At 53.5% G+C, this 26,735-nt stretch overlaps 1 protein-coding gene across 1 annotated transcript; it reads right to left on the bottom strand.

The window, feature by feature from the left end:
- Positions 1 to 1,254: 1,254 nt before the first annotated feature.
- On the bottom strand, positions 1,255 to 14,334 carry Mat89Ba (nucleolar protein 6 Mat89Ba). The gene is made up of 16 exons (XM_037238306.1): positions 14,249 to 14,334; positions 10,873 to 11,145; positions 10,650 to 10,723; positions 9,869 to 9,977; positions 9,457 to 9,630; positions 8,040 to 8,150; positions 7,368 to 7,508; positions 6,718 to 6,809; positions 6,321 to 6,519; positions 5,744 to 6,022; positions 4,985 to 5,128; positions 3,900 to 4,058; positions 3,826 to 3,860; positions 3,523 to 3,613; positions 1,797 to 1,913; positions 1,255 to 1,275 (listed from the first exon to the last, which is right to left on the bottom strand). The coding sequence occupies exons 2-16, from the start codon at positions 11,113 to 11,115 to the stop codon at positions 1,255 to 1,257; spliced, it is 1,989 nt and encodes a 662-aa protein (XP_037094201.1). The 5' UTR covers positions 11,116 to 11,145; positions 14,249 to 14,334.
- Positions 14,335 to 26,735: the final 12,401 nt, after the last annotated feature.

Here is a 26,735-nt window from a genome sequence, read left to right as displayed (position 1 = left end):
TGGAACACGAAGTCTGCTATCGTAAGGTCCAGATGGTCCGCGGCTGTGGCTCTCGACTCGCCGACGTGGTCAGTCCTGCGCCGGCAGCGGTGCTGCCCCGCGGGTGCGCGTGAGAGGTGCTGGTGATGCCCGTCATGTGTTAGCTGGCGGAGTCCCGAGTCTCCAGTATGGTGCACGTTATCGAGAGGCGCTGCCTTCGCTCGTTTTGCGAACCGTCCTGGACACAGTTGATGTTATTTCGTCGAAACGGTCCGCACAGGGCCACCACTTAACAATGCGTTTAAGCATTATCCACAGCATTGCGATTATTTGTATTTTCGTTTGTGGCGCAGTTGATCTGTGCGGTGCAAAGCATCTATTTATCGTCACGAATGTTAAAATGGTATTCCATTAACGAAGTAGCGATCTCTATATATCGACTTACCGTCAAGAATGTTAAAACGGCATTCCAGTAACGAAGTGGCGATCTCTATATCTCGATTTATCGTCAAGAATGTGAAAATGGCATTCCAGTAACGAGGTAGCGATCTCTACGCCTGTTTCATGTGTCCGTTTCATGTTTCATGTGTCACGTCTGGTGCGTGTATGTTCAGTACGAAAGTGTCAGCTGCCATGCGTCAGCCACGGGCCGCCCAAAAGGCTGCCGCAGCTCGCGCCTGCGATGTTCTGCCACCATCCACGTGCATAATTGCGATGGTGCTAGCGCGGCGGGCAGCGGTGTGCATAATCTACGCGTCGAGCGATCGAGGCAGTAAAGGTCGTGTGAGCACGTGGCGCGAGGTCCGCCGCGAGGCCCCGGCCACGTGGCCGACCTCAGCCGACCCCGCGGACGGACGGCGGGCCGCGGTGACTCGGGAGACCTGGCGCACGGCGACCGGGCGACTGTGATGGAGGGGACGAGCTGGCTGGAAATACAGAGCGTTGAGCGCGGCTTGCCTTTCTCGGCCCCTTGACCGGCACCTACAGTGAGATACCTGCAGCCGCATTGAGCGTGTATTGCCAGCAGCACGGCACACCCTGGCACCGCCGAACCCTCCACGCACCGCCACGCCTTCTCCGTCCAGTCCCGCCACGTAGCCCGGCTACACCACTCCGCCACAGGCGAGCAGAGAACCCATCGCAGGGATCAGAAAACAGGGGCGGGACCCCGACGAGAAGCTTCTTCACACTGATCCTCGCGGCGGACTTCGGGCCGGTAACCCACACAACGCTAACGGCGGAATGCCAGCGCTGGACAACTGACTTCCCCTTCCCTCACGCCGGCGCCGGACAGCACTGACGGCCGTCCCCCGCCGCCCCCACGCCGGCGTCGAGCAGCACCGCCGACTGTCCTCTGCCGCCCCTCACGCCGGTCAGACAGCACTGACGGCCGCCCCCCGCCGCCCTCACGCCAGCGCCGCCAGCCGGTCGGCCTCCACCTCGACCTCGTCCACGATCCCGGCGCCGAGCGTGCGCGCCAGCTCGGCCAGGCCGGCCACGTCCGGCGCGACGGCAGCGCCGCCGCCGGCCGCCGTCGGCGCGTCGCCCTCGGCACTGAAGGCCGTCAGCGGCCGCGGACGGAGCGCATCGCGGCGCACCACCACGCCGATGACGTCCCCACCGCAGCGGTCGTGACAGACGAGCGCCCAGCCGGCGGCGGCGGCGCGCAGCTCGTGCGCCAGCCGAGCCGCCGGGTCCAGCGCCGGCGGCGGCAGCGCCTCGAACGTCTGTCGCTGGTAGGCGTCGGCGCGCGCGACGGCGCCCGTCGCGTCCACCGCCTGGTGGCGGCGCGGCAGCCGGCGCCGCCGCAGCCGCACGCGCATGTCGAACGTGTCCAGCGGCGGCCGGAAGATGGCGCGCCAGTCGGGGGTCGCGGAGTCCGGCGTGGCGTCCAGCTGTGCGCTCAGCAGCTGGTGAGCGGCCGCCGCCAGCTTCTGTGACACGCAGGAGGGTGGAGTGAGCGGTGACGTCTGGTAGGGGGCAGCTGCCGACCACTGGACCGCTCCACTTCTGCTACACTCACCACACAAAAAGACACGCTCCACTTGGGCTAAACTCACCACCCAAAATGACACGCAACCTACGTAGCCGCACAGATATGGTCCAATGATCGGAAAGTTTTTTGCCTTCGCATGTCAACCGCGTTCGTCATCATCTTACTTTAAACACAGCCAAACTTCCTAAAAGAGATCCCACTTACCCCGCCGAGCCACAAACACGCCCGGTCTACACCCCTGACCGTTCTCACACGGCCCGGCGCCCCCCGCCTGACGGCGGCAGCTCCCCGCACCTGCGTGTGGTGCAGTACGGCGGCGGTGGGCGCGCGCTGCGTCCAGGCGGCGCCCGTCTCGTCGTACGGCGTGTACACGGTCCAGGCCGGCAGCCGGTCCCGCCCGGCCCTGAAGGCGGCCAGCAGGCGGGCCTGCTGCTCGGCCGGCAGCTCGCCGTTGAGCGGCACCAGCAGCGGCTGCTGGTGCCAGTCGGTGTGCGCCAGCAGCCGCAGCCAGCGCAGCAGCGCCGGCGCCGGCTGCTGCGGAGCCGCCAGCGGCGCCGCGCTCAGGAACACCTGGCGGCGCGGTCGGCGGCGTCAGACGGCGGCCGGCCGCGTGTCACGGCCCGTGAGGCGCGCTCGCGCATGTTCGTGGAAGTTTTCACACATCCTTCCAGCTGTTCGTATAAATGGGATGCTGAATTCCACCGCTATAACGCAAAATTGGCGGACGCATGTGCAGGAAGCCGCGATGGCAACGGGCGGGGCATTGATGGTAACCAGAGGGAACTGACAAGACGGGGATTGGTGGTAACAAGAGGAAGGGTGATGGCAGGAAGGAAATTGATGGTAATAAGAGGGTAATTGATGGTAACCAGATGAAAATTGATGGTAACAAGAGGGTAATTGATGGTAACAAGATGGAGATTGATGGCAACAAGAGAGGTATTGACGCCAACGAGAGGGGATTCCAGATGCTCATGTGCGAAATACTTGCACGCTTCCCTAGTTTGTCCTTCACTCTGCACACACCAACATAGATCATCCTTTAACGGCAGCGATGAATGCAACATGACCACAGTAGTCGGCGCGCCCTAAACCTCCGACTAACAGCATCTTTTAAGAGCCAGCAGCGCGGTGGCGGGGACAGCTGTCTGTCTGAGTCACCTGTCTGATAGGCATGGCAACGCCCCACCGCATCTGGGACCCTCGTTTTGTAGCAGGGAGCTCACGGCATCAAGACCGACCAACAGCTCCAAAGGAACATCGCACCTCAACCACTGCCGCCGGTATGATGATGCGACATTAATGGCTATAACAATGCGCGGGCAAATGTGTTTGAAAAACTTGCCAACACTGCAATAGGAAGTGGAGCAAGTTTGAAATAAAATAAACTACAAAACCGTCTTGACATAAAAAGTAAGCAATGAACAATAAACAATGAAGCCTAAACAGGACACGGGTATGTAGGTACCACACGACTGGTGCCGGGGCGTCAGGCCGAACCCCGTCCCTTTCAGCGCGGCGTCCCCCAGCGGAGGTCGTGACCTGACCTGGGCCATGAGCAGCTCGGCAGCGATATCGGGCACCAGCTCCGACAGCATTTGCGCAGAGAGCCAGCGCAGCGCCAGGCGACAGGAGGCGCTGAAACAGACCGGCAGCGTCGTGACCTGTAGGACCATGAACAGGATCCTGTAAGCCGGGTTCTGCTCTATCCGTGTTGGCACGCGTAGGCCGGGTGACACGCCCTACCCTCTGCATACACTGGGACGCAGAGTCCCGTCCTCTCTCCCCCGCCCCCGCCGTTCGTCGCCTGTACACCCCGTCAGTCCGGGGTACCGCTCCCCCGCACACACCTGTACGCCGGGTGCTGCCGCTGCAGGCCGGCCAGCGCCGAGGTCAGGCGCGGCAGCTGCACGGTGCGCCGCTCCAGCAGCGCCGCCGCCTCCGGCTGCTTGCGCAGGCGCAGCAGGGCCGGCTCGCGCGGGTACGCCACCGCCAGGCGGAAGAGGAAGCCGTCGCAGATGACGAGCACACCGTCCCGGCGCACGGCCGCCGTCAGACCCTGGCTGGTCAGCTCGGTCCGCATCTGGCGGCGGCGGAGCACGGTCAGAGGTCACCGTCAGGGGGGGGGCGGCAGGACACCGTCAGACCCTGGCTGCTCAGCTCGGTCCGCATCTGACGGCGGCGGAGCACAGTCAGAGGTCACCGTCAGGGGGGGGGGGGGCCGGCAGGACACCGTCAGGCCCTGGCTGCTCAGCTCGGTCCGCATCTGACGGCGGCGGAGCACAGTCAGGGGTAACAGTCAGGGGGGGGGGGGGGGGCAGGACACCGTCAGACCCTGGCTGCTCACCTCGGTCCGCATCTGACGGCGGCGGAGCACAGTCAGGGGTCACCGTCAGGGGGGGGGGGGAGGCAGGCAGGCCGTGGCTGCTCAGCTCGGCCCGCGTCTGACGGCGGCGGAGCACGGTCAAAGGTCACTGTCAAGGGGGAAGGGGGGGGGACGGGGCGGCGACAAGGCGAGTGAGGGGCGCATCAAATACAGCCGGACTACACCGTGATCTCAGCAAGTTTTAACTTGCGTCGTACTGGAATGCTCAGAAAAGATAACGAGAAAAGGGAGTACGAAGTTAAGACTTTTCCAAGATCATCAGATCAAATAATTGGCAGCAGGTCATCCTATATCAAACAGACTGATAACGGCAACTACGGCCATCACTATCCCATAAAACTGTCGTGTGCTCAGCAGCGAACGCGTGACCATGATTCCCAGTTGTGCATCAAAACAGCGCACACCTGGGGAGGTATGACTACAAGACAATGAAGGAATGGTAGCTTCATGACCCAGGGAAGGAGAACAGGACATGAACATCTGAAAATGTAAATGAAAATTCAAGCTCCGAACCTCAAACAGCAAAAAGCAAGCACAGTATTGTCAGCTGTCTGTGCTGTGAGCTCCCAGCGAGTCTCTCCGCGCCGCCGCGCCCGACGGCCGAGCAGAGCGGCTGAGCTGACCTGCAGGTGGAAGGCGGCCTTGACCCGGCGAATAGCATCCGGTTCCTCGGGCCACTTGCCGCTGATCTCCAGCTGCAGCACCACGTCCGAGACGGGCGCCCAGGGCAGCGGCAGCTCCACCTGCCGCTCCAGCAGCTGGCTGGCCTGGCGGAGCAGTCGCAGTGACGTCATAACAGGCGGTGGTAATGACGTCACGCCAGACCGGCGCCCAGAGAAGCGGCGGTAACGCCCACCGCAAACGCGCCCCGTCAGCCAACCAGAAACGGAAAAGAAACCTGCGTGTACGAATCACTTAGCCGCCAGTGCACCTGCATCTGCTGTTTTTTGTTTCCCTATGTACGTCTCGGGAGGCACTGCGTCTGCGATGCGTCAATCGTATACTGGACACAAGCCATCCGCATCCCAGATCAGAACGAATTTACACATAAACCCAGTAGAACGACACATCCGAGGCGAGCAGCAGCGCACGAGCACCAACAGGCGTCCCACCGCAACCATGGCCGATTGGTTGTAATAGGCACAGGCATCCCACCGCAGCCATAGCTGGTTGGTCGTAACAGGCACAGGCATCCCATCACAACCATAGCCAGTTGGTCGTAACAGGCACAGGTGTCCCACTGTAACCATAGCCAGGTGACAGATAACCTGAATGTGCATAACAAGCCATCTCACACGACATTTGATTTGTTCGCGATACGGACGCCGCCGTGGGCCGACCCATCAGCCGTCCGCCGGCGCGTCGCCGCCGCCGCCACTGACCCCGTGTCGGACGGAGCGTCCGCTGAGCGCCTGGTACATCTCGGGCAGCGGGGGGAAGGGCTCGGCGTGCCGCAGCGCCGGCGCCGCCGCGTGCACGGCCGCCACCGACAGCGGCAGCGCGTGCATGCGCCGGAGCAGCGCCGACAGGCGGCCGAAGCTGGCCGACAACGCCAGCTCGGCCTCCTCGCCCGAGCCGTACGCGAAGGCCGGCAGCTGGCGCGTCTGGCAGAGCAGCTCCTCCGGGCCGTCCGAGACGTAGCGCACCTCCGACTCCGACACCTGGCGGCGGGCAGGAGAGTCACGCCCGGCAGACGGCAATGTGGCGGTGATGACGTCACTGGACCAGCCTCAGCCACACCGTCCACACATTCCAGTGGGGTCCAGGAGATACACTAGTTGTCGCCTTGAAGCGGCACAGCTGTGCCAGCGCTACGCTGACGGGATAATCCACACTCGCTCTCCTCCCCTAAAAGGGGTGACCCTTACCGCGCCACCCCCCGTTAAAGCCGTCCACACAGCCGCCCTCCCCACCTGACCGCGGCGCCCCAGCCCCCGCCCGACCAGCGCCCCCGCTGACCTTGAAGTGGTGCCGCAGCAGGTGCAGCACCACCTGGCGGCAGATCATGCGGTGCTCGTGCAGCGTTTCGGCGCGCCACACCACCGCCTCTCGAATGCTGCCGTCCTGGAAGCGGCGCGTGCCGGCCGGCGTCCCCCAGAAGGCGCGGAACTCGGCCGCCTCGGCGCGCCGCTCCGAGTCCGGGCCCTTGTCGACGACGCTGGTGAGCCGCTCCCGGTTGAGCCGCAGGCCGAGCGTGACGGCGGCCGGGTCGGCCGGCGGCGGCTGCTCGGGCGGCCAGGCCGGCGCCGGCGGCGGCCGCGCCGCCAGCAGCAGCACGCGGTCCGTCAGGCCGCGGCGCAGCGTGGCCAGCAGGCCGGGCAGCGCCGCCGGCAGGCCGCCGGCCGGTCGGTCGCGCGTCGCCGGCTGCTGTCGCGTCAGCGCCGACGTCTGCACGTGCCACACGTGGTCGAGCGCCTCCAGGAACGGCACCGGCGTCATGAAGAGCGCCTGCGGCGGACGGTCGTCAGAGCGTGGCGCGCGCCACCGCTGACTTCGCCGACTCACGCAGGTGACGCGGCCACCTCGACAGACGCGGACGCGGCACGCGGGCACTGCTGTTGTCATTGGGACTTAACGACACGCTCCGCTGCTGAGGCTATGTGGCGTCGCCTGCCTCTCACCCTGACAGGAAGGGCGGGCACCGCGGGGAATCGAACCGCGAACCTCTGGTTTCCCAGACGAGTAGTCGTTAACGCAGACGCGTTAACCACTACGCTGCAGGCACCCTAGGCAGGCATACACACAGGCCACAGAAAGCTGGATGAAGCCATCAGCGCTTGGAATAAGATCTGCGCACCAAAAACACTCAGCGCCGGGAATCAGACTGAGACAAAATTACGCCGTCATCCATTGCAATACATGACCTCCATTCAATAGCAAACATGACTGCTTTTCTCTCTCAGCTGCGACGTAAGCGGCACCTACGGCCTCGGAAGGCCACACCGCGGCCCCGCTGGTGACCTGACCTCGGCCGGCGCCGCCTGCGGTGCGCCGACATCGCCTCACCTGAAAGCCGTCCACCTCTGGGTCGTCGAGGTAGGCCACGGCGCGCGCCGCCTCGTCGCGCAGCCGCGCGTACGTGGCGCCGCTCACGGCCCAGGCCAGGTTCAGGAAGCCGGACGGCTCCACCAGCACCACCTCGAAACACTGGCGGCACGGTGATTACGCCACAGTGACGTCAGAGGCACGGCAGACGCGCTGCCGGTGGGGTGGGCGGGGTGGAACGCGATGGTGCTGATCACAAGGACTCGCGAGCTCCCATCACTTTCTCCATAACTGACTCCTACTACAGTGCCTTTTCGGCTTAATTTACATTTTAAATCAACCATTCAGAGACAGAAGGACATTCGCCGATACAAGAAAGCTACCATCAGAGCTTAACTGTTGAAAAGGTTTAGTGAATCAAGCCAACTATTGCAACAGAAAACATCTTATCTACTCAACAAGTGGCTACTGTTCCAGTCAGTTTACAACCAAACGTACCACACCCTATACGTGCATACTGCTCCTGCACATTGCATCATGTCAGCGAATTCCACGACAAATCGGGCCAGACGACCGAGCCATCTTCACCACCACATGAGCCAAACACGCCAGACGGGCACCGTCCGTCACTGGCGCCGCCGAGCAGGCCAGCTCCGAGCGAGCGCGGCGGCAGCGGCGGCGGCGGCGGCGCACCTCCGTGAACTCGTGCAGCGCCGGCTGGCCGTCGGCCGGGTTGTCCACGAAGCTGACGCCCTCAGCCGCCCAGTCCGTCTTGGTCAGCTGGACCCAAACGTTGCGCATCACCTGGTGACGGGCCGGCCGTCAGAGCTGCCGCTGCCGGGTGACCCGGGCGACACCAACCAGCAATACCACACACAGCCGCCACCAGCTCCACTGCAGGCCGACTGGGGCCTGGAGCTGACCCGGGTGATGACACCACTCAGCTGTACCACAAACACACATACACACACAGCCGCCACCAGCTCCACCGCAGGCCGACTGGGGCCTGGAGCTGACCCGGGTGATGACACCACTCAGCTGTACCACAAACACACATACACACACAGCCGCCACCAGCTCCACTGCAGGCCGACTGGGGCCTGGAGCTGACCCGGGTGATGACACCACTCAGCTGTACCACAAACACACATACACACACAGCCGCCACCAGCTCCACTGCAGGCCGACTGGGGCCTGGAGCTGACCCGGGTGATGACACCACTCAGCTGTACCACAAACACACATACACACACAGCCACCACCAGCTTCACTGCAGGCCGACTGGGGCCTGGAGCTGGCCCGGGTGATGACGCCACTCAGCTGTACCACAAACACACATACACACACAGCCGCCACCAGCTCCACTGCAGGCCGACTGGGGCCTGGAGCTGGCCCGGGTGATGACGCCACTCAGCTGTACCACAAACACACATACACACACAGCCGCCACCAGCTCCACTGCAGGCCGACTGGGGCCTGGAGCTGGCCCGGGTGATGACGCCACTCAGCTGTACCACAAACACACATACACACACAGCCGCCACCAGCTCCACTGCAGGCCGACTGGGGCCTGGAGCTGACCCGGGTGATGACACCACTCAGCTGTACCACAAACACACATACACACACAGCCGCCACCAGCTCCACCTGCAGGCCGACTGGGGCCTGGAGCTGACCCGGGTGATGACACCACTCAGCTGTACCACAAACACACATACACACACAGCCACCACCAGCTTCACTGCAGGCCGACTGGGGCCTGGGCAGCCAGCTTACAAGTGACTGGCCGCGCCAGTCTAAAGAGGTACACAATGAATGACTCAGAGTTGGCATAACGCCATTGGACGTAGATTTAGGCACACAAACATAATCAATTTGCCTCCATTACTATCTCCTGCTCACTGAACCTGTGTGTGTATAGATAGATAGATAGATAGATATATATATATATATATATATATATATATATATATATATATATATATATATATATATATATATATCCATCTATCGTATATATATATATATATATATATATATATATATATATATATATATATATAATGCAAACATCTGCTTTCGTGAAGCCAAAAATCCGGCCTGTCCGCACCTGATAGGCGCTCATGAGCTTCGCGAGCCGTCGCTGCTTGAACAGCCAGAGTATGAACGCCGTGAGCAGCTCCGCGTCCACGGCGCCCGGTCCCTGATCCAGCTGTCGCTGCCGCAGCCAGACGGCCAGCAGGCGCACAGCCTGGCACGCCGCCGGCAGCTGCGCCAGCTCCCGGGCGCGCCAGCTGGCCAGCTGCTGCGCCAGCTGGTCGGCCAGCACGCCGCTGTTGTAGTGCGGCGTGGGTGTCTCGCGCTGCGGCGGCACGGCGGCGCCCAGCAGCCACTTGCTCTGGACGGCGGCGCGCGCCGGGCCGAGGCGCGCCGGCGGCAGCGCGGCCGGCGGCGGCACCGGCAGCAGGCGGACCCGGTGGCGGCGCGCGCCGCGCCCGGCCGGCCGCACCAGCAGCGCCGGCCGCAGCGGGATCGCCGTCGACGAGCGCAAACTCGACGCAGGCGACCAGCTGGCAGCCGCGCAGCCGCCACGCCAGGTAGGTGAGGTAGAGCGCCCGCTTGCGCGCGTACCTGCGGCGAGCGGACACGGCTCACCATTGGTGACCACCAGACGACAGTGACACAGACGCGTCTTTGTGGGGGTGCATGACTTGCCGAACACAGAGCCAGAGGGTCACATGGCATAGCTGGCTGCGTGACAGACAACTCCTCTTCAATGGGCAATCATACCACTTTAATTGCCCTCACTGTGACTCATGCAACATAAGAAATGCATTGCTCGACATTCAACGAAACCGGAGCAGGGACATGAGAGCATCCGGCTCAGCGCAGCTCCATGATCTCGAGGCAATGGTGCAGTTTCCGTTACTCGGCTCTGCTCGACACCGCGTAAACACGCAAACACCGATCCTTCTGCCGCGGCACACGGCCTCTAGCAGCATCTGATTCCCTTCCTCTGCTGCCTCCCCTCCCCGCCCCTTCTCCCCGCCTGCGCACCTAGCGTTGACCAGGTCACCGGCCTGCACGCAGCTGTCGGGCATCTCCAGCAGCAGGTCGGCAGTGCCGCCCCGCTCCAGCACGTCGGCGGCCAGCGCGCCGGCCGCCACCACGCGCGTCGGCGGCCCGAAGCCGAACGTCAGCGGCGCCGCCTCCTCGTCCGGCAGCGCGTCCGGCAGCGGCAGGCGCAGGCCGCTCTTCTGCAGCCAGCGCTGGCGCTGGAGCGGCCGCGCGGGCCGACTCGGCAGCGCCGCCAGCCAGGCCTCAAACTCCGTGATCCAGGCCCGCAGCGCTGATGACTGCTTGGCGGTGGGAGTCACCTGGGAGGGGAGGAGGGCGAGGGATGAGGGCAAAGCGCCACGGTCACTCCCCGCAACTGGCCTGTTTAAATGACGTACCGGGCGCTAAAAAGCATGCAAAACTCACACACTAGGCCTACATTAGTTTTACTTTCCCGTCGGCACCTCACCTCCGACAGCATCTCGGTGGTCTGCAGCTGGAACAAGTTGGAGTGGAACAGGTTCTGCGTCTGGCGCAGACTGATGAGCTCGTCGGCGGTCGGCGGCCGGCGCAGCGCCGTGCGCGCCTTCTTCCGCGGCGCGCCGCCATCGTCGCTGAGCTCGTCCTCGGCCGCCTCGAGCGGGCCGGCCTCGTCCGCCGACAGCTCGTCCGAGCTGTCCGAGCCGGCCAGCTCGGCCTCAGTCAGCTCCATGCCGCCGCTCACGCACCACGGCCGCGGCAGCTGTGGGCGGGCAGACGCGTGTGGTAGGAGGGACGCATCCTGCTGGCATGCGTCACGTCCTGGCGGTGTGTATACGGCAGATGTGGGCTTGTTCTCCTCCAGTGATATAGTTTCTTACTTTGATTAACAACACAGGAGGTTGAATCAAACTGACCCCATGAAACAAAACAAACATTAAATTAATCACAAAATTTCAAAAATCGTTCTGAACCTGTTCACAATTCCACAAATGACTCATTTCTGAAATTTTTTCTGATGCGGTCAATTCTCTGACAACATTTATGGCATGAGTTTGAGGCTACACATGCCATCTAATATGGAGACAATGCTGGGCAACTGACTGACCAAAACATTATGTGTCTGTGTGGTAATTGCCATGATGGATGACAAATAGTTATAAATATAGCGGCCATGAAGCCAACATGAGATGAGGCATAACTGATAAAGACCATCATATTTGCCATCATAAAGAATCAAATAGCTGAGCGATGACAGTGGAATCCAGGGCATCCTTGTAAACTTTCAGGGGGACCTGAGGCTCTGCCCCCCCCCCCTCCCCTTCAGTTTACTTGAGTCCCCACAATCACTTCTGAACCCCCAATGCATGTGAAAAAGAGGTTACTTAGCCCTTGAAATGCTGCAAATTTCTCTGAACTTCTGGTACACTGGGTACCTGAACACATTACTCACTGCTCATACCCATGTTGTGCTAATTAGTATCCTGCAGTTACTACTGTTTTATCATATTTCTCCCCATGTTATGCCAGTCTGCAAGCATTGGCAGCCTTTTCACGGGAAAACACAGGAAGATTTGGAAAAAGATAGGCTGTGATATGCAGCACCTTTTCAGAGCACAGGTTGGCTTTTTACAGTACAGGAGAAAGTTTGCCCAACATTTCCATCAACACTGATAAGTGTATCTGTCGCACAACCGCGGCTGTGGTGCCGAGGGGCCGCCAATTCAATGCCAATTACGAGCCACGACGACTGTGGTAAGATATAAATAGTGACGAGAAAAAACAGTGACGAGAAATCTAGAAAATAGTGACGAGAAAGGCTACTCCAGATGGCCCCCAGCAGTCCGGGATACCCAACAGCTGAACCGGCTACAGATGGTAGGTTATTTTGTCCATTCTGCCGACGGCGTTTGAAGCCGGCCTTGAAATACAGGAAGGTTCCCTGGCTTGTCCACATAGACGTGGTTCTTTAGGTTATCCCACAGCATTGAGTCCACAGAAGACAGACAGGTCTGACTAAGGCAAAGCTCTTCATGGCAATCTTAAACTGCTGTGTGTTCCAGGAAAATGCATCTCCACCCAAACTAGTGAAGTCATGTTTTGCCAGTGAATGATTATTTGAATGTCTCCACAGTCTTAATTACGTGAGAAACATGCCTGTCACTGTTGAGTAAACATGGGTTAATTTTGTCTGGGGCACCTTGTTTAAGCAATAATTTCACATTGACACAGCCTGTTTGTTCTAACATTCTGTTTCTTTGCAAACCAGACACTGTTGTGCTGAGAACCCAAGATTTTACGACACAATCCAGAGGCATCACTGAGGGTTCCAAATATCTCTTCCCACAGAACAGAAGGGATATTTTAATGCTTTTACATGTACACAACTGGTGATTATGATAGACACATCACTCTATGCATAGGTGATATAAAGATTGTGTTGACCCCCGCCACCCCCACCCGATCGTGCAATGCCAGAGCCACATCAACGACAAGATTTGGCAGCAAAAACTTGACCTGCCACAATGCTCAGCAGGGCCCACCCTGGTCTCTGACATCACCCGACCATCAGCGGGGCCACTGCCGGGGGGACCTCACACTATCCCAATTAGGGACAGGGAACACCTGAGGCCATGTCAATACACCCAGCCACAGGGGGTGAATGGGAAAATGATGCTCCAACCACTTGAGCTATTGAACTGGCTATGGTAGTACATTTCAGAACAGGATAGCTGAATGTATGGTTCAGGGCACATATTGCATCAGTCCTTCCTAATAGCTGGCCGAGTGTCTACCTTCCAGTCCACCCACTGGTGGTGGGGTTGGCTTGAGTTTCATGAGACACCACCATCTATCCTTGCCAGGTGTTCCCTACAGCCAATGGCAGGGTCACACCTAAGGTCAGGTGATGTCAGATAGCAGAATACACCATGCCATCCACTGTGGCATTTTACAATTTTGCCACTAAATTTTGCCATACACCTGTAATGGCACAATCAGATGATAGAGGTCAGGACTCCCACAACAAGCATTGCTTAGTGTGAGCCCTTATCCCAGGTATCATTTATCTATATGGTTTAGATAACATTTTTAAAAATAAAAACCCAGTTATACAATGCAAAATGGCATCATGGTGTCAAAGAGCAAAATCATCATATTTTGTGCAGGATCTTACAGCTGTTATTTACATCTTAGATGAGAAGGTTGTGCGCCTCAGTTCCAATTTGTTCAAGGTGCATGCTGGCAGTATGCACAATTCTGTTATAGCATAAGTATGTACCTTAAAGGCCATGTCATTTTGCATAAAGCTGTCTTTTCGGGGCTTGGACCACAACTGTTGAACAACAAATTGTTGTTGATTACAGATGGATTTTCTAGGATCATTTCCTTTCAGCTACCCCCATTCTGAGCTTGGTGCAAAAAATTCAGCTTCACATTAGATTTAAACAGGAAGCCAATCCGCAGAATGAAAAAACATTGGAACCATTAATTTTTTATGGTTTCTTTGATGGCATCAGGAATAAACATTTAGGTGACCAAGACCCAGGGAGAAACTGGGACTTTGGGTAAGTAATCTCAGCCCTACCAGCTCAGATCCAAACAAATCAAGAAAATGACAACCCTGGTGGTGGTCAGACCTTGAACAGGGGGCACAAAAAGATAAGCCTACTAGGCATTCACATGACACATTATACATTTCTTCAGAGATTGAATGGGTATTAAACAATGCAAATGATTAAAGTGACAACATTAATCAAAATTGAATACAACAGTCTAGGTGGCATCAATGATTATAGTAACTATACAGCAAAGCATGTTCTGCTCTGACTCGCAATTGCCTATTTGCGGAAATTTTGCGTGCTTACCAAATGAATGACCGGAAGCTAGAACTATGAAACACTCTACGGCTCTTTAGAATAATCTCGATGCCCTCCCAACTTTTGCTCCCCTCCTCCACTCAGACACTTCCCCGTCGCAATGCTATCCTGAGCATTAGAACAACGTGCGATCACCAAGGTCTTGCACATGCTTGCCTTTGACTCAAAGGCGCCGTATTCGTAAAATACGGCCGCGTCCAAACCATCGTCAGCACGTTTGCTAGTACCAATCACGGCCCAGTATTTCCCCTACGGTATATCACTTGACCACAAAATCACGTGGGCTGATACGTCACGCACCAGCTGACGATGATGCCAGGATTATTTGTCAGCTTGTCAGCATGGGGAGAAAGCGCTACCAAATTAAAAATCACTGACTACAGCTCCGTTCGATCTGCCGCCGGCACGATTGTCAGCTGGAATACGTGACGTCATGCGCGCTGACGGTGCATTTGACGTTTGGGCTGATGGGAAAGTGTTCTAACTTTCCTTTTCCTTCTTCTTTTACCATTTACTTCAGACCACACACTAATTTTGGTTTACCACCGACCATGGGTGTAGAAACAGGGGGCCAATAGGGCCATTCCGCCCACTTTTCAGGGTGGGGGCCAGCAATGTTAATTGCCCTCCCCCCACCCAATTTTCACATTAAGGCTGTGTTTAGTTCACTTTTGCACTAAATGAAACACAAATGCCAATTTACCTAGTCCACCAGCCATCCTGCTCAAGATGCGCCATTTTTCTACCGCTCACTGGCCATCGCTTAATGTCATGACCGCAGGGCCGACGCCGCGCGGCCTACGGAGACTGCAACACCCGGGGGAGACTGCAACACCCGGCGTTGAGATTGTTGCTATAAATTGAGAGCAAACATGTTCAAAACCATATTGCATAGTCCATTGGTCCAAACCACCGGTCATCAGTTTTGACTGAATCTTTAACATTTGAGACGAACATGGATTAGCCATGTTCATACAAATTTGGGACCTCATTTCATCCACAATCTACGTTCAGAGAGTCCTGAATATATCTGAAAAGCACAAAAAAAACATGGACTTCTTTGTGACTATTATTGGACTACCTGCGGTGATCAGCGATGTTGTCACGTCAGTGAGGGTTCCTGTGCTGATCCGAGGCTAACTGCGCGGGTCAGAAAGACTCCCGTATCAGGCAGGGGAACAATGTTATATGATATATCCTTATAATGGCCTTCGGATCGGCCAGGAGATCCCGCCCCGTGTCGCCAGGCTGACAGCCAGAAGACACTTCGTGCAGGGACGGAATGGCCCTTCAGTCATTGACCGAAAGCAGTGATTTGCCCCTGGTATTCTTCTACTCAAGGGGCCCTTGCCTGGAAGGAAATAAGGCGTCTCATAATTGTCGAATTGAGTGGGTCGAAATTAGTTAAGAAAGGTCATACATGCTTGCCTGAGAACGTTCATTTTTTCCAAATGCATCAAAAGGCTCGAACTCGCCCGCCCGGAACGTTGAGAGCAAGGACAACGATGACCTGGGTTGCAGCTTCCGTAAAGCCGAACGGCTTTGGCCACTGCAAGTGCCACCAGACGGCGGACGCCTGCTAACCTGTCCTCTGGACAGATTAATAGCTGCAGAAACCCGAAAAATAGGGATTCTTTCTTTACTATCCCAGTTCCGTCACCGGGTTCCAGCACCACTTCGAGGTGCTTTAAAGGTCGATCCGTTCTTAATCCAGTCTATCCAGTCAATCTATATAAATCCAGTCTAAAAATCGCACACGTAGAATATACGCCTAGGTCGCTATCTGAATGCATGATTTGATATGCTGAAGCTTTCAAAAGTACTTCTTTCAAAACCAGCATCATTTTCGTCCACCCGTTGACCACGGCTCAACATTAGTTGCAGAGACGACACTTCGCGGCCTACGGAGACTGCAATGCCTGGCGGCGAGGTTTTTGTTACGAAGATTTGCGAGTGCGAATGCTCAAAATAACATCACATAACTTGTATCACTATTGCATTGAAGTGTTTAAACGAATTATTTCGGAAGCTTCATCATTTTTATTTACCGGTGAGCCACAGCTAAAAGTCAGCCACTGGGCTAAAGCTCCGCGGACTACGGAGACTGCAACGCCTAGTGTTGAGTCTTCTCAGTACGACTTGCGAGCGCACATGAAACCACGTTACATCATTTGTAGCACTAGTCGATTCTGACCGAATTTTGAACATTTCCAGACAACCATGGCTTGGACATGTCGATACGCATTGTTATCCACTCGATCTGCAATCAAATTTTCACCTTCAAATTTGGATCAAACATATCGAGCTAGTATCTACACTCGCGATGTCCTTAATGTTCGGAGAACCCAGAGAAAAATTCTGAAAAGCTTCTGGGCTCTACGAATTAAGAAAGAGTCCAGTAATCCATCGTAAATTAAGGACGCATGTGATTTATTCCGTGTAACCGTTCAACGCCTGATTCTGCAGTTTGACTTCAAATACAGACAAAATTGATATCATGGTAGCTTCTGGTTTCTATTCTGGTTACAAGATAAACATAACATTAAAACGAAGAAAACCGCGTCCCCTGTCAACAAGTTAACTGCACCCAGGATATTTTGGGGGAAGGGGGTCACCATAAGAGGGGCTTTTTCAACATTGTGTTCCCCTTGTCAAGGTTCTGGCTACGCCCCTGCCTTCACACAACAGTAGATCAAGTCGTCCACGCTGAGTGGTGGGCAATCAGATGTCCATTGGGCCAATTCATTCACAAGGCAGGTAGCTTCTCGCACGTTTTTTCCTGCGGTGGCGTGGTGTAAGGGGAGATAATTCGGAAAAGGTGCTGTTGTAGGCGTTCAACATATGTTTTACACCAATCAGTAGTAATGCTTATCCAGAAATATGCAACAAAGCAGTCATACCATCAGTTCGCAGTTACTCATGCGAGAAACAGCCAGACCAGGACAGCGGACGTCGACGGCGGACAGGAGCAGGACCCAGGTAAGGAATATATGATAGAATGGCCTTCATTCCGTGGCTTATTTTTTGAACGAGAAGCTCCGTTTTATAGTTTTTGACTAATTTTATTTGGCGGTTACAAGCTTCCAAGTTTGTTTTCGCCTAAAATGCTGCGACAGGTCTCGTCGAACTGTGAGCCATCGATTCACTCCCAAAATTCTCACCAGCCTATATCCAGACCGTGTTTTGCCATCTATCCGGTGGAGGCAGATACCTCCTGAATGACCCAAAAAGGCCTACCCGCTTGTGGAATTTCGCCTCTCCAGGAAGGACAATGTTGAAATGGATGAATAATCCGTGCTCACCGCAGTCAAAGCCTGGTCATGAACACCGTCGACGTTCGTGTCTCGTCGGTAACGACGATCGATTTGTCAAAGGCGTTCGATAGCGTCGAGCACAACGTTCCCCTCACCAAACCGTCTTGGTATGGCGTTACCGATGTGAGATGAATTAGGAGTTTTTTTAGCAGTCGAGGGCGACTGGTCCGTGGGGGACGGCTCACTCTCCTCATGTCCTGTGGTGTACCCTAGGGGTCGATCATGGGACCAACTTTGTTCATTTTGTTTTCCAACGATCTATATGGGTACTTGACTCATGGCCACCGCATCTCCTAGGCTGACGGACACCATGCCTGTGGACTGCGTGCCCCCTGACGAACCGGGTCTCGCCGACCTCAAAATTAGACTGGAACTTACCTTGCGTGAGCTTCAGAACTGGTTCAGTGCTAATTTTCTCCAAATGCAGGGCACAAAAACTGATTTTATGCTCGATGGCTCAAAACCAAACTTAAGAAGTCAGCTGACTTCCACTTTACTGCACAAAAATTAAAACAACAATCAACTTTTCTGCAAGAGTAATCACCGGCTCCCAAAAGCACCATCACACAACTCTGGCTCTAAATTCCCTTGGATGGCCGAGGATCGAGGTCATGATGGCGCACCGCGACGTAATTAAGGTGTTTAAGGCACTGGAGGAGGTGACGCACCTCACGAGGTCCACGCGCTTTTTACCCCGCGCGCCGCCGTTTCGACCTGTGAAACGCACGCCTCGTACAGAGGTAGTCTGCACCTGCACAGACACCGAGCGACTGCCACACAGAGGGCGTTTTTGTATCGAGCCGCAGCTGCCTGGGACCGCCCGCCAGCTCGCGTCCGTCATGCCACAACACTGAGCGCGTTTAAGGCCGCCACACGCTATGTGATCTGAACCACTGACAGTGGATCTGATCCGGCTCGCAGTGCCTTGATAGGTCTGTTTTGGCTCTTTGACCATTGTTCGTAGCATTGTATGTCATACCTTTTGTGCGTGTGTTTTCGTACTAAACTACTAGATTATACTATGTCCCGATGCGCAATAGCCGTTCCCTGACTGTTGACTGTTGAAGCTACCGGCGTGTGTCCCGGCCGGCCTGGGCAGCGTGTGTTTCCTGTTGCTGCAGGTCCGTCCGGACAACAACACCCGCTGCCACCGCCGGTCCGGCACCGCGGCCGCTCGTGCCTGTCGGCCTCTGTGACAGCGGTGATGCCGGCGCGTTTCGTGATCAGTTGTGCGCTGTAACCGGCGGTATGGTTGGTCGTTGCGGACGTCCAATGGCCGTGGATTTTGGTATCCTGATGTTCCAATTATCATCATTCAAGGTGACATTGATATCAGGATTTTTGGATGGAAGATACTTCACTCGCTGGCGAGCATTCTGAGGCTAGAAAATACGAAATCGGCCGGTAAAATGTGATGTTGATGTCTGTACGGCAGCCAGGGTAACACTGTGTCATTTGTGCGCTCAGGGTATTAATGGCGAGCCACCTTCTCTCAGCGATCGCGACGTTCTCCGGACGGAGGATCTTCTCGGTAAAAATATCATGCGGATAGCCGCAGACGGCGACCCTGGGCACGGTGACGTCCTGTCGGGGCGTGTAGGAGAGCGTCATGGATACGGACTCGCTGAGGTACAGCTGCAGCAGCTGCAGACACTGGTAGCTGGCCAGCACGGCACAGCAGAGCACCAGGAGGCGGCGGGCGCCGGCCGGCGGGGTCGGGAGTCAGCACGCCGACCGGACCATGGTGGCCGGGGAAGAGAGGGCAGGGACGCACTGCCTCCGTCCCGGACAGCAAGACTTCGCTAACTGTACTGCAGCAACACCGCTGCCTGCTCTTGCAGTCATCGATCGATCGCCGTCGTTGTCAGCAGGGAGTCGTTTGTCTTCCCACACAACATGATCTTCTACAGATTTAAAGGAGGGATGGCGAGGGCGTTGACATGTCAAAATGATACAGTCGATCATCGATCAGACATCATCGATTCTTGAGTTCATCCGTATAGAGCTCAGAGCGAAGGCTGGGCAACAGTACGTTTCAGGGTGCTGAGTACATGCTGTTTTATCATTGCGAGGCCGGTTGGCAGGTCTTGTTGACGTTAAATATAACATCATCGATTATTCATTACGGTGCAAACAGGACGAGTGTCCATCATCCATCAGGAGTGAAGACCTAGGGCGGGCAGGAGCGCTCTTCATTTACGACACTGCCCACATGCTTACCATCTACGGCTGCACTTTTAGCGTGACAACGAGAAGCGGGCCTTTTTGCAACATTGTATGCAACTTGACAAGAACGTCAGTTTAAAGAACCCTATCTAGGCTGTTTTCAAACCCTGTGAGAGCCCGCACGGCCTTTTGGTTTTCCAATATGCGCTTTCGTCGCGAGTCATGGTTGATAAATTTGGCAAAATTGTCAGCATTTTTAAAAGCTGATTATTTAGGATTCTCTATGGCCCTGACTCGCTGGCCCTCTCGCCAGGTGACTTGTGCGGCAGGCCGCCTCAGGACCTCAGCACGGCCTCCAGGCCAGTCGTCGGTGCTACCTTACTTTACACGTTTGAAGCCTCGTTGACAAAGCCATTGCAGCCATCTCTGACACGGTGCAACGACAGATCTGCAAAACTGAACATTTAGCCCCTCCATACTGGAGATCGGCTATCTGATGGTCGCGGTTGCGTTACCGAGCCGTCGAACCGGTGCGGCGTCGCAGCGCATGGTTTCAAACGGACGACACCCGACAATCGCGCATCTACCGTTGACTCGATCGATAAACCAAATCTGCACAGGCTGCCGGGCCTGTCTTGTAGTGTTACTTGCAATGACACTGCAGCACTGCTGTCCAACACGTTTGTCTCCACCCGCAGAGAACGATTATATCAAATCTTGAACAACACTGTGCTTGCTTACGTTGCGCCAATAAATCACTGTGAGGAATATTTAGAAGCTTTGTCGTATAAAAATCATATTGCAGGTGGCTGGCCATTCTTTTTTCAATATTTTGTGATGCCACTAAGGCGATTTTTTCCAACACGCTTGGTCCAGCTTGCAGAGAAATATTTCAACAATTTTTAATTTCCTCCGTACTTTGTGGACGATACGACTGCTGACCAGCGGCATTAACTACAGCGGCGTATTAGGCCATGCTAGACAAAGCGACAACGCCAGACACGATTTTCGGGTATCGTCTGTTTAAACCAAGGATCTCTGATGAAACACGCTCGGTCAGACACGCAGAGACTGCTTAGAGCATCCAAATCAAATACAATCCAAATCCGTTCCACAAATAACTGCTGGAAAGCACGTCTGTACTTGGGATGAAATGGAAGGGTCGTACAGAGCGTCGTAAAAGCATCGCTTTTGGTTTGGAAGCTACGTTTTCAGCACTGGTTGTGAACAGAATAGCCGTTTTCACGAGTTTTGTGGTGCAAAATGTTTTACACCTTTTCAAAAACTTTCGGTCGCTCATTTCGTAATAACATGCCTCTTATCAGCGATTTTCGGCAACAAACTTGCTGCATAGATTTATACACATGTTTGTAAAGACGCGTAATTTGATAGAATTGTAACAATAGCCAGCTGGTATCAGCAGGATTACCATTTTATGGAAGGTATTATACCAGATACCTTCCTTCCGATACTTTTCGAAGGGTATGAACAACATTCGGTGGCATCTCTTACACAGACACGGCAAAACAAAGTCCTATATCCTCGTCGTGTCCCTGTTCTTAGGTATGCAGTACTTACAGAGCTCCCTCACAGTATTACAAAGCTTACTTGCAGTATGTAAGTTGCTCAGTGCATTGGCGAGGAACATTATTCACATAGATAAGACATTAGAAATGGCCTTATTCCTCGGAGAAAAACCAGGAGAATGGAGAAATAGATTGGTCGATATTCCGGCAACATGCCTTTATCGAAACAATGGCGGAAGTGCCTCAGCACTTCTGTTATTATATAAACGGCACTTTGACTTCTGTTCTTGCTTCGATGAAGGCATGTTGCCGAAATATCAACCAATCTATCAACAACCTATCAATATATCAATCTATCTATATATCAATATATCAATCTATCAATCACTTTCCTGGTTTTTCTCCCAGGAATAAGGCTATTACCACTGTCTTATCTCAATTACAGTACTTACAGAGCTTACTGGGCATACACCTTAGCATGATCCAAGATGAATGATCCTTGACTAAGACGATCCTCAAAGCCCGCCTCACTCCACACAGCGTCCATGTAAACAGCAATGGGACAGCAGGCACTCGACGCTCTTGACCGATGCACATGGCTGATTGTCAGGCCTAGCATTTTCCTAGAGTTTGAGTGAACTCATGGCATGGGCTGAAGAAATATATATGAAGCGTGTTGTTTGGTATAACAGACTTGTTCTTAGTTGGATACATGTGGGTTACCTGTTGCATCGTAATGGAATTGCATGAAAACAATCTTTTAGATGCCAGAGTCTCAGCATATGCAGAAATCTCACAAAAAAACATTTCAAAATGTTTTAAAAACTTTTGCGTACATTAATCTATCGTGAAAACGGCCAATGTACAGAAAATCAACTTGACAAAGCAATCCTCTGGCCGTTGGAAAAAGCGATCATCCAAGATGTTTCAGCGCCTCAAAAGGTAGAGTATATTAAGTACCAACTGAATTAAAATGATTCCTGGATAATTATGTGCGTCATAGTCATTAAGTAAGATGCATCATGAACGAATTTCTTATCATGGACCTTGTTCGCACACTGGACAAGACTAGACATAAAACGGGCACCTAAATGCATGCCAGTATTGACAGCGTCTAACTATGCAACAGTCATTGACATATTTTGCGATGGAGTGGTCTTTGTTTTTCAGGTTTTGCGTGTTTTTTGTTGTAAAATGTTCATAGCCAATGGGTGTTCAAGTTAATGATTCCTGTACCTTTTGTTCACAAAATGAAAACAATCAATCTGATCTTATTTTCGTTTTTGTTTTTGTTTTTGTTTTTTGTTTTGTTTTATGTTTTTGGGGGGTCTAGATCGTGCTCGTTAAAACAAAACCGAGTGGGTTTTTTTTGATTCCCCAACTTACGATGCACTTTTATCCCTGCTCTCATGGGTGTAGGAACAGGGAGGACCAGGGGGCCATGGCCCTCCCCCACTTCTCAATGTGGGGGGCAGCAGTAACATCCCCCACTTTTCAGACTAAGGCTGTGTTTAGCTTACGTTTGCACTACATTAAACATACATGCCGATTCAAAATTTCACTAGGCATCTTCCTCAAGATACGTCATCTTTTTTCGCTTGCTCATTGGCCATCGCTGGCCATCCCAGCCACAAGGCCGACACCGCGCGGCCCATGGAGACTGCAACGCCGGGCGTCAGGGCTGTCGTTGCTACGACGTGCGGGTTCACATGTGCAAAGCCATATTACATAGTTTTTAATCAGTAGTCAATTCTGACTGAATCTTGACCATTTAAGATGAACGTGACTTGCCATGTTGATACAAATTTGTGACCCCCTTTCATCTACAACCTACGCTCAGGAGTCCTCAATATCTCCGACGAACACAGAACAACATGGAACTGGAGTCTACGTGACAATTATCAGACCACCTGCGGCGATCAGGGATGTTGCTGCGTCAATGAGGGTTCCTTTGCTGATCCGGGGCTAACTGCGCGGATCAGAAGACCTCCCGTGTCAGGGAGGAGAACAATGTGATATAATATATCCTTCTAATGGCCTCCGGATCCACCAGAAGATCCTGCCCCGCGTCGCCAGAATGACAGCCAGAAAACACTTCGCGATGGGACGGAATGGCTCTTAAGCTCTTGACCGGAAACGGTTATGTACCCCTGGTGTTCTACTCAAATGGCTCCTTGCCCGAAAGGAAATCAGGAGTCTCATTATTGTTGAGCAGAGTGGTGGTCTCATTACTGTGGAATAAAGTGGGTCAAACTGAGCTTAAAAACGGACAAGGCTATTCGATGTTTGCCTCAGAACGTTGATTTTTTTAATGGAGTAGTGAAGCAAATAACATCAAAAGGTTTGAACATGCCCACCCGCAACCTCGAGAGCAAGGACAACGATGGTCTGGGCTGCAGCTTCCGTAAAACCGAACGGCTTCGGTCACTGCAAGCTCCACCAGACGGCTGGCGCATGTTTTCTGTCTTCTGGACAGATTAATAGCTGCAGAAACAAAAAAAAGGATTCTTCCTTTACTCTTCCAGTTCAACCACCAGATTCTAGCCCCACTTCGCGGTGCTTCAAGGGTTAATCCGCTCTTATCATCGTTCTAAAAATCACATTCGTAAAATATACGCCCAGAATGCTTTCTAAATGTAAGTTTCGATATCAGGAAGCGTTCCAAGATACTTATTTCAGAAGCATCATCATTTTCGTCCACCCGCTGCCCATAAACTGCCGGGCCAACGCTGCGCGGCCGACAGGGACTGCAACGCCCGTAGTCAGGATTTGGTGTGTAAATTTTCGAATGCGCATGCTCAAAATTACATTACATAACTTGTATTACTAATCGATTCAAGCGTTTAAAGATAATCATTTCAGAATCATCATCATTTTCGTCCGCCGGTGGGCCAAGGCTAAAAATTAACCACTGAACTGACGCTCCGCGGACCACGGAGACTACAACGCCTAGTGTCGAGGTTCTTGTTGCTAAGATTTGCGAGTGCCCATGTCCAAAAATCGCGTTACATCAATAGTATCACTTATTGATTCTGACTGAATGGTGAACATTTCCAGACAAACATGGCTCGGCCATGTTAACACACGTTGTTGACCACTCGATCTGCAATCAAATTTTCATCTTCAAATTTTGATCGAACGTATCGATCTAATTTACCGTCGCGATGTCCTTAATTCTGCAGAACCCAGATAAAAATTCCGACAAAGCTTCTGATTTTAATCAGCTAAGAAAGAGTCCACTAAACCGTTGTAAATTAAGGGTGACAGTGATTTATTCTATGCGGACGTTCAACGCCAAATGTCTGCAGTTTATTGACTTCAGGATACAGAGTTGATCTCACGGTAGCCTCTGGTTTCTGCTCTGGTTACAAGGTAAAAAAAAACTGATAAAATGAAGAAAACCGCGCCTCTTGTTAACACGTAAGCGATATACGAGGATTTTTGGGGGAGGGCTCACCATAAGAAGGGCTTTTGTCAACCCTGTAATGTTTTGTCAACCCTTGGCAATGCTCTGGCTACGTCGCTGCCTACACACAAAAGCAGATCAAATCGGCTAGGTGAATGATGGGCAATTGAATGTCCGGTGAACTAATTCAGGCCTAAGGCAGGTAGCTTCCTGTACGCTTTTTACTGCGGTGGTGTGAGGTGAGGTAAGATAATTCACAAAAAGATGTCATTGCAGATGTCCAACACATGTTTTACACTCCAATTAGTATCAACGCTGATCCAGAAATGTGCAAGAAAGCAGTCATGTGATCAGTTCGCAGTCGGTCTTGCGGGAGACAGCCAGGCCAGGGCGGTGGCCGCCGACGGCGGATGGGAGTGGGCCCAGATAAGTAGCATTTGACAGAAGGGCTTTCATTACGTGGCTTGCTTTTTAAAAGAGAATCCGATTTGATGGCTTTCGTCACACTGTTTTTTGGCAATTTCAAGCTTTCGAATTTGTTTCCGCCTAAAGTGTTGCGACAAGTCTTATCTCTTGAAAAGCAGCCAGCGAAATGAAGGCACATGAAAAATCTGTCCCCCTGTGAGCCACCGATTCACTATCAAAATTCTCACTAGCCCATTTCCAGCCCATATTTTGGCTTCTACCCTGTGGAGGCAGATGCCTCCTCACTGACCCAAAATGCCCAACCGCGCGTAGAATTTCGCCTCCCCAGGAAACACAATGTTAAAATGGACGAAGAATCTTGGGAGGCTGGATGGCCTTATCTGCCGAATGCCATGAATGAGTGCAATAGTGAAGGTTGTGCGTCAGTAAGGAACTGTTCTAGATGCATATCTAGCACATCAGCCATGACATCTAAATAAAAAGTGATAACTTCCTCTATCTCCCCCCCCCCTCCCCTGGTCATCGTGCTTGCTTTCCAGAAAAAAGTTCCTGAAGTACACCCTGAGCTTGGGCACCCACCTTTTGAAAAGCTCCTACGCCTATGCTTGCTCTTACATAGCAAACACGTTATACATTGCACTGCACCAGACGTTACGCATTCGTCTTTCAAACCTGACATGGATGCATTACAAAGTTGATAATCAGATAGACATGCAGGTTTTGAAAAAGCCGTATGCACTAGATTGCTTTTCAAAGTGTTGCGGTTTTGCCATGCCATACAATCGTGAACGCTAAACTTCTTGACACCTGAGTTTATCTTCATATACAAAGCTTTATCCGCATTACGTAAATTATGGTAGCGGTACAGGTCTGACATATTTGATTTGCCTGTATCGCTGATCCTACTGGTAAAGTCGATGATGCTGATCTCGTTGGTGTTGATGGTGATGATGTTAATGATGATGCCCACGCTGCTGTTGTTGTTTCGGCGTTGTTGCTCTCCTCGATGTTGGACGGATTATTGATGAAGCCGGTGTATAAGCTGTTTGGAGTGGCCGTTTGCTCTGCACAAGTTCTGCATTTTTTGAAAAGAGCGGTTATTTGCAGATACATTCGATGGCATGTGTATGACACGCCAAAACCCAGAACGGCCGAAGGACCTTTTTGTTGATGCAGAACGGGCTGCTGTGCTGTGGATGATTATTCCGGGATGTTTACGTCCGATAAAGATTCGGTTGATTATGTGAAGTTTGGATCCACCGTTTTTACAATTTCTCTGATGAGTGTGCCCTTCATGGCGGAGGTGGTTTTGTTAATGTCTCTCGAGTCATCACAGGGAGCAGGAATCCCATCTATCCTGGAACACATTTGCACTGACCACGGAGGCAGTGAAAAGCCCGATGGGATGACCATGCTCCCGTTCGTCCTCGGTAACAGCTCGGTATTGGAGGTCCAATATTGATGCACGAATACTGGTGCACCAATTCGTTTGCCGGTTCTAGGCTTTCGCGGCAACCACTGGCGCCACCGCCAGAGAAGCCGAGCGCGGAAGGGGCAGAATTTGCTTGAGTCTCACTCAGTGGTTTAAGTTCCAAGGAGTCGCAGTTGAACCGACATAACCTGTGGTTTCAGTCCCA

Source organism: Pollicipes pollicipes, unplaced genomic scaffold (genome assembly GCF_011947565.3).
Source record: "Pollicipes pollicipes isolate AB1234 unplaced genomic scaffold, Ppol_2.1 Scaffold_7262;HRSCAF=8765_pilon_pilon_pilon, whole genome shotgun sequence".
Lineage (NCBI taxonomy): Eukaryota > Metazoa > Arthropoda > Thecostraca > Pollicipedomorpha > Pollicipedidae > Pollicipes > Pollicipes pollicipes.
The sequence above is the reverse complement of the archived record's forward strand: the minus strand, read 5'-3'. Positions and strand labels throughout refer to the sequence as shown.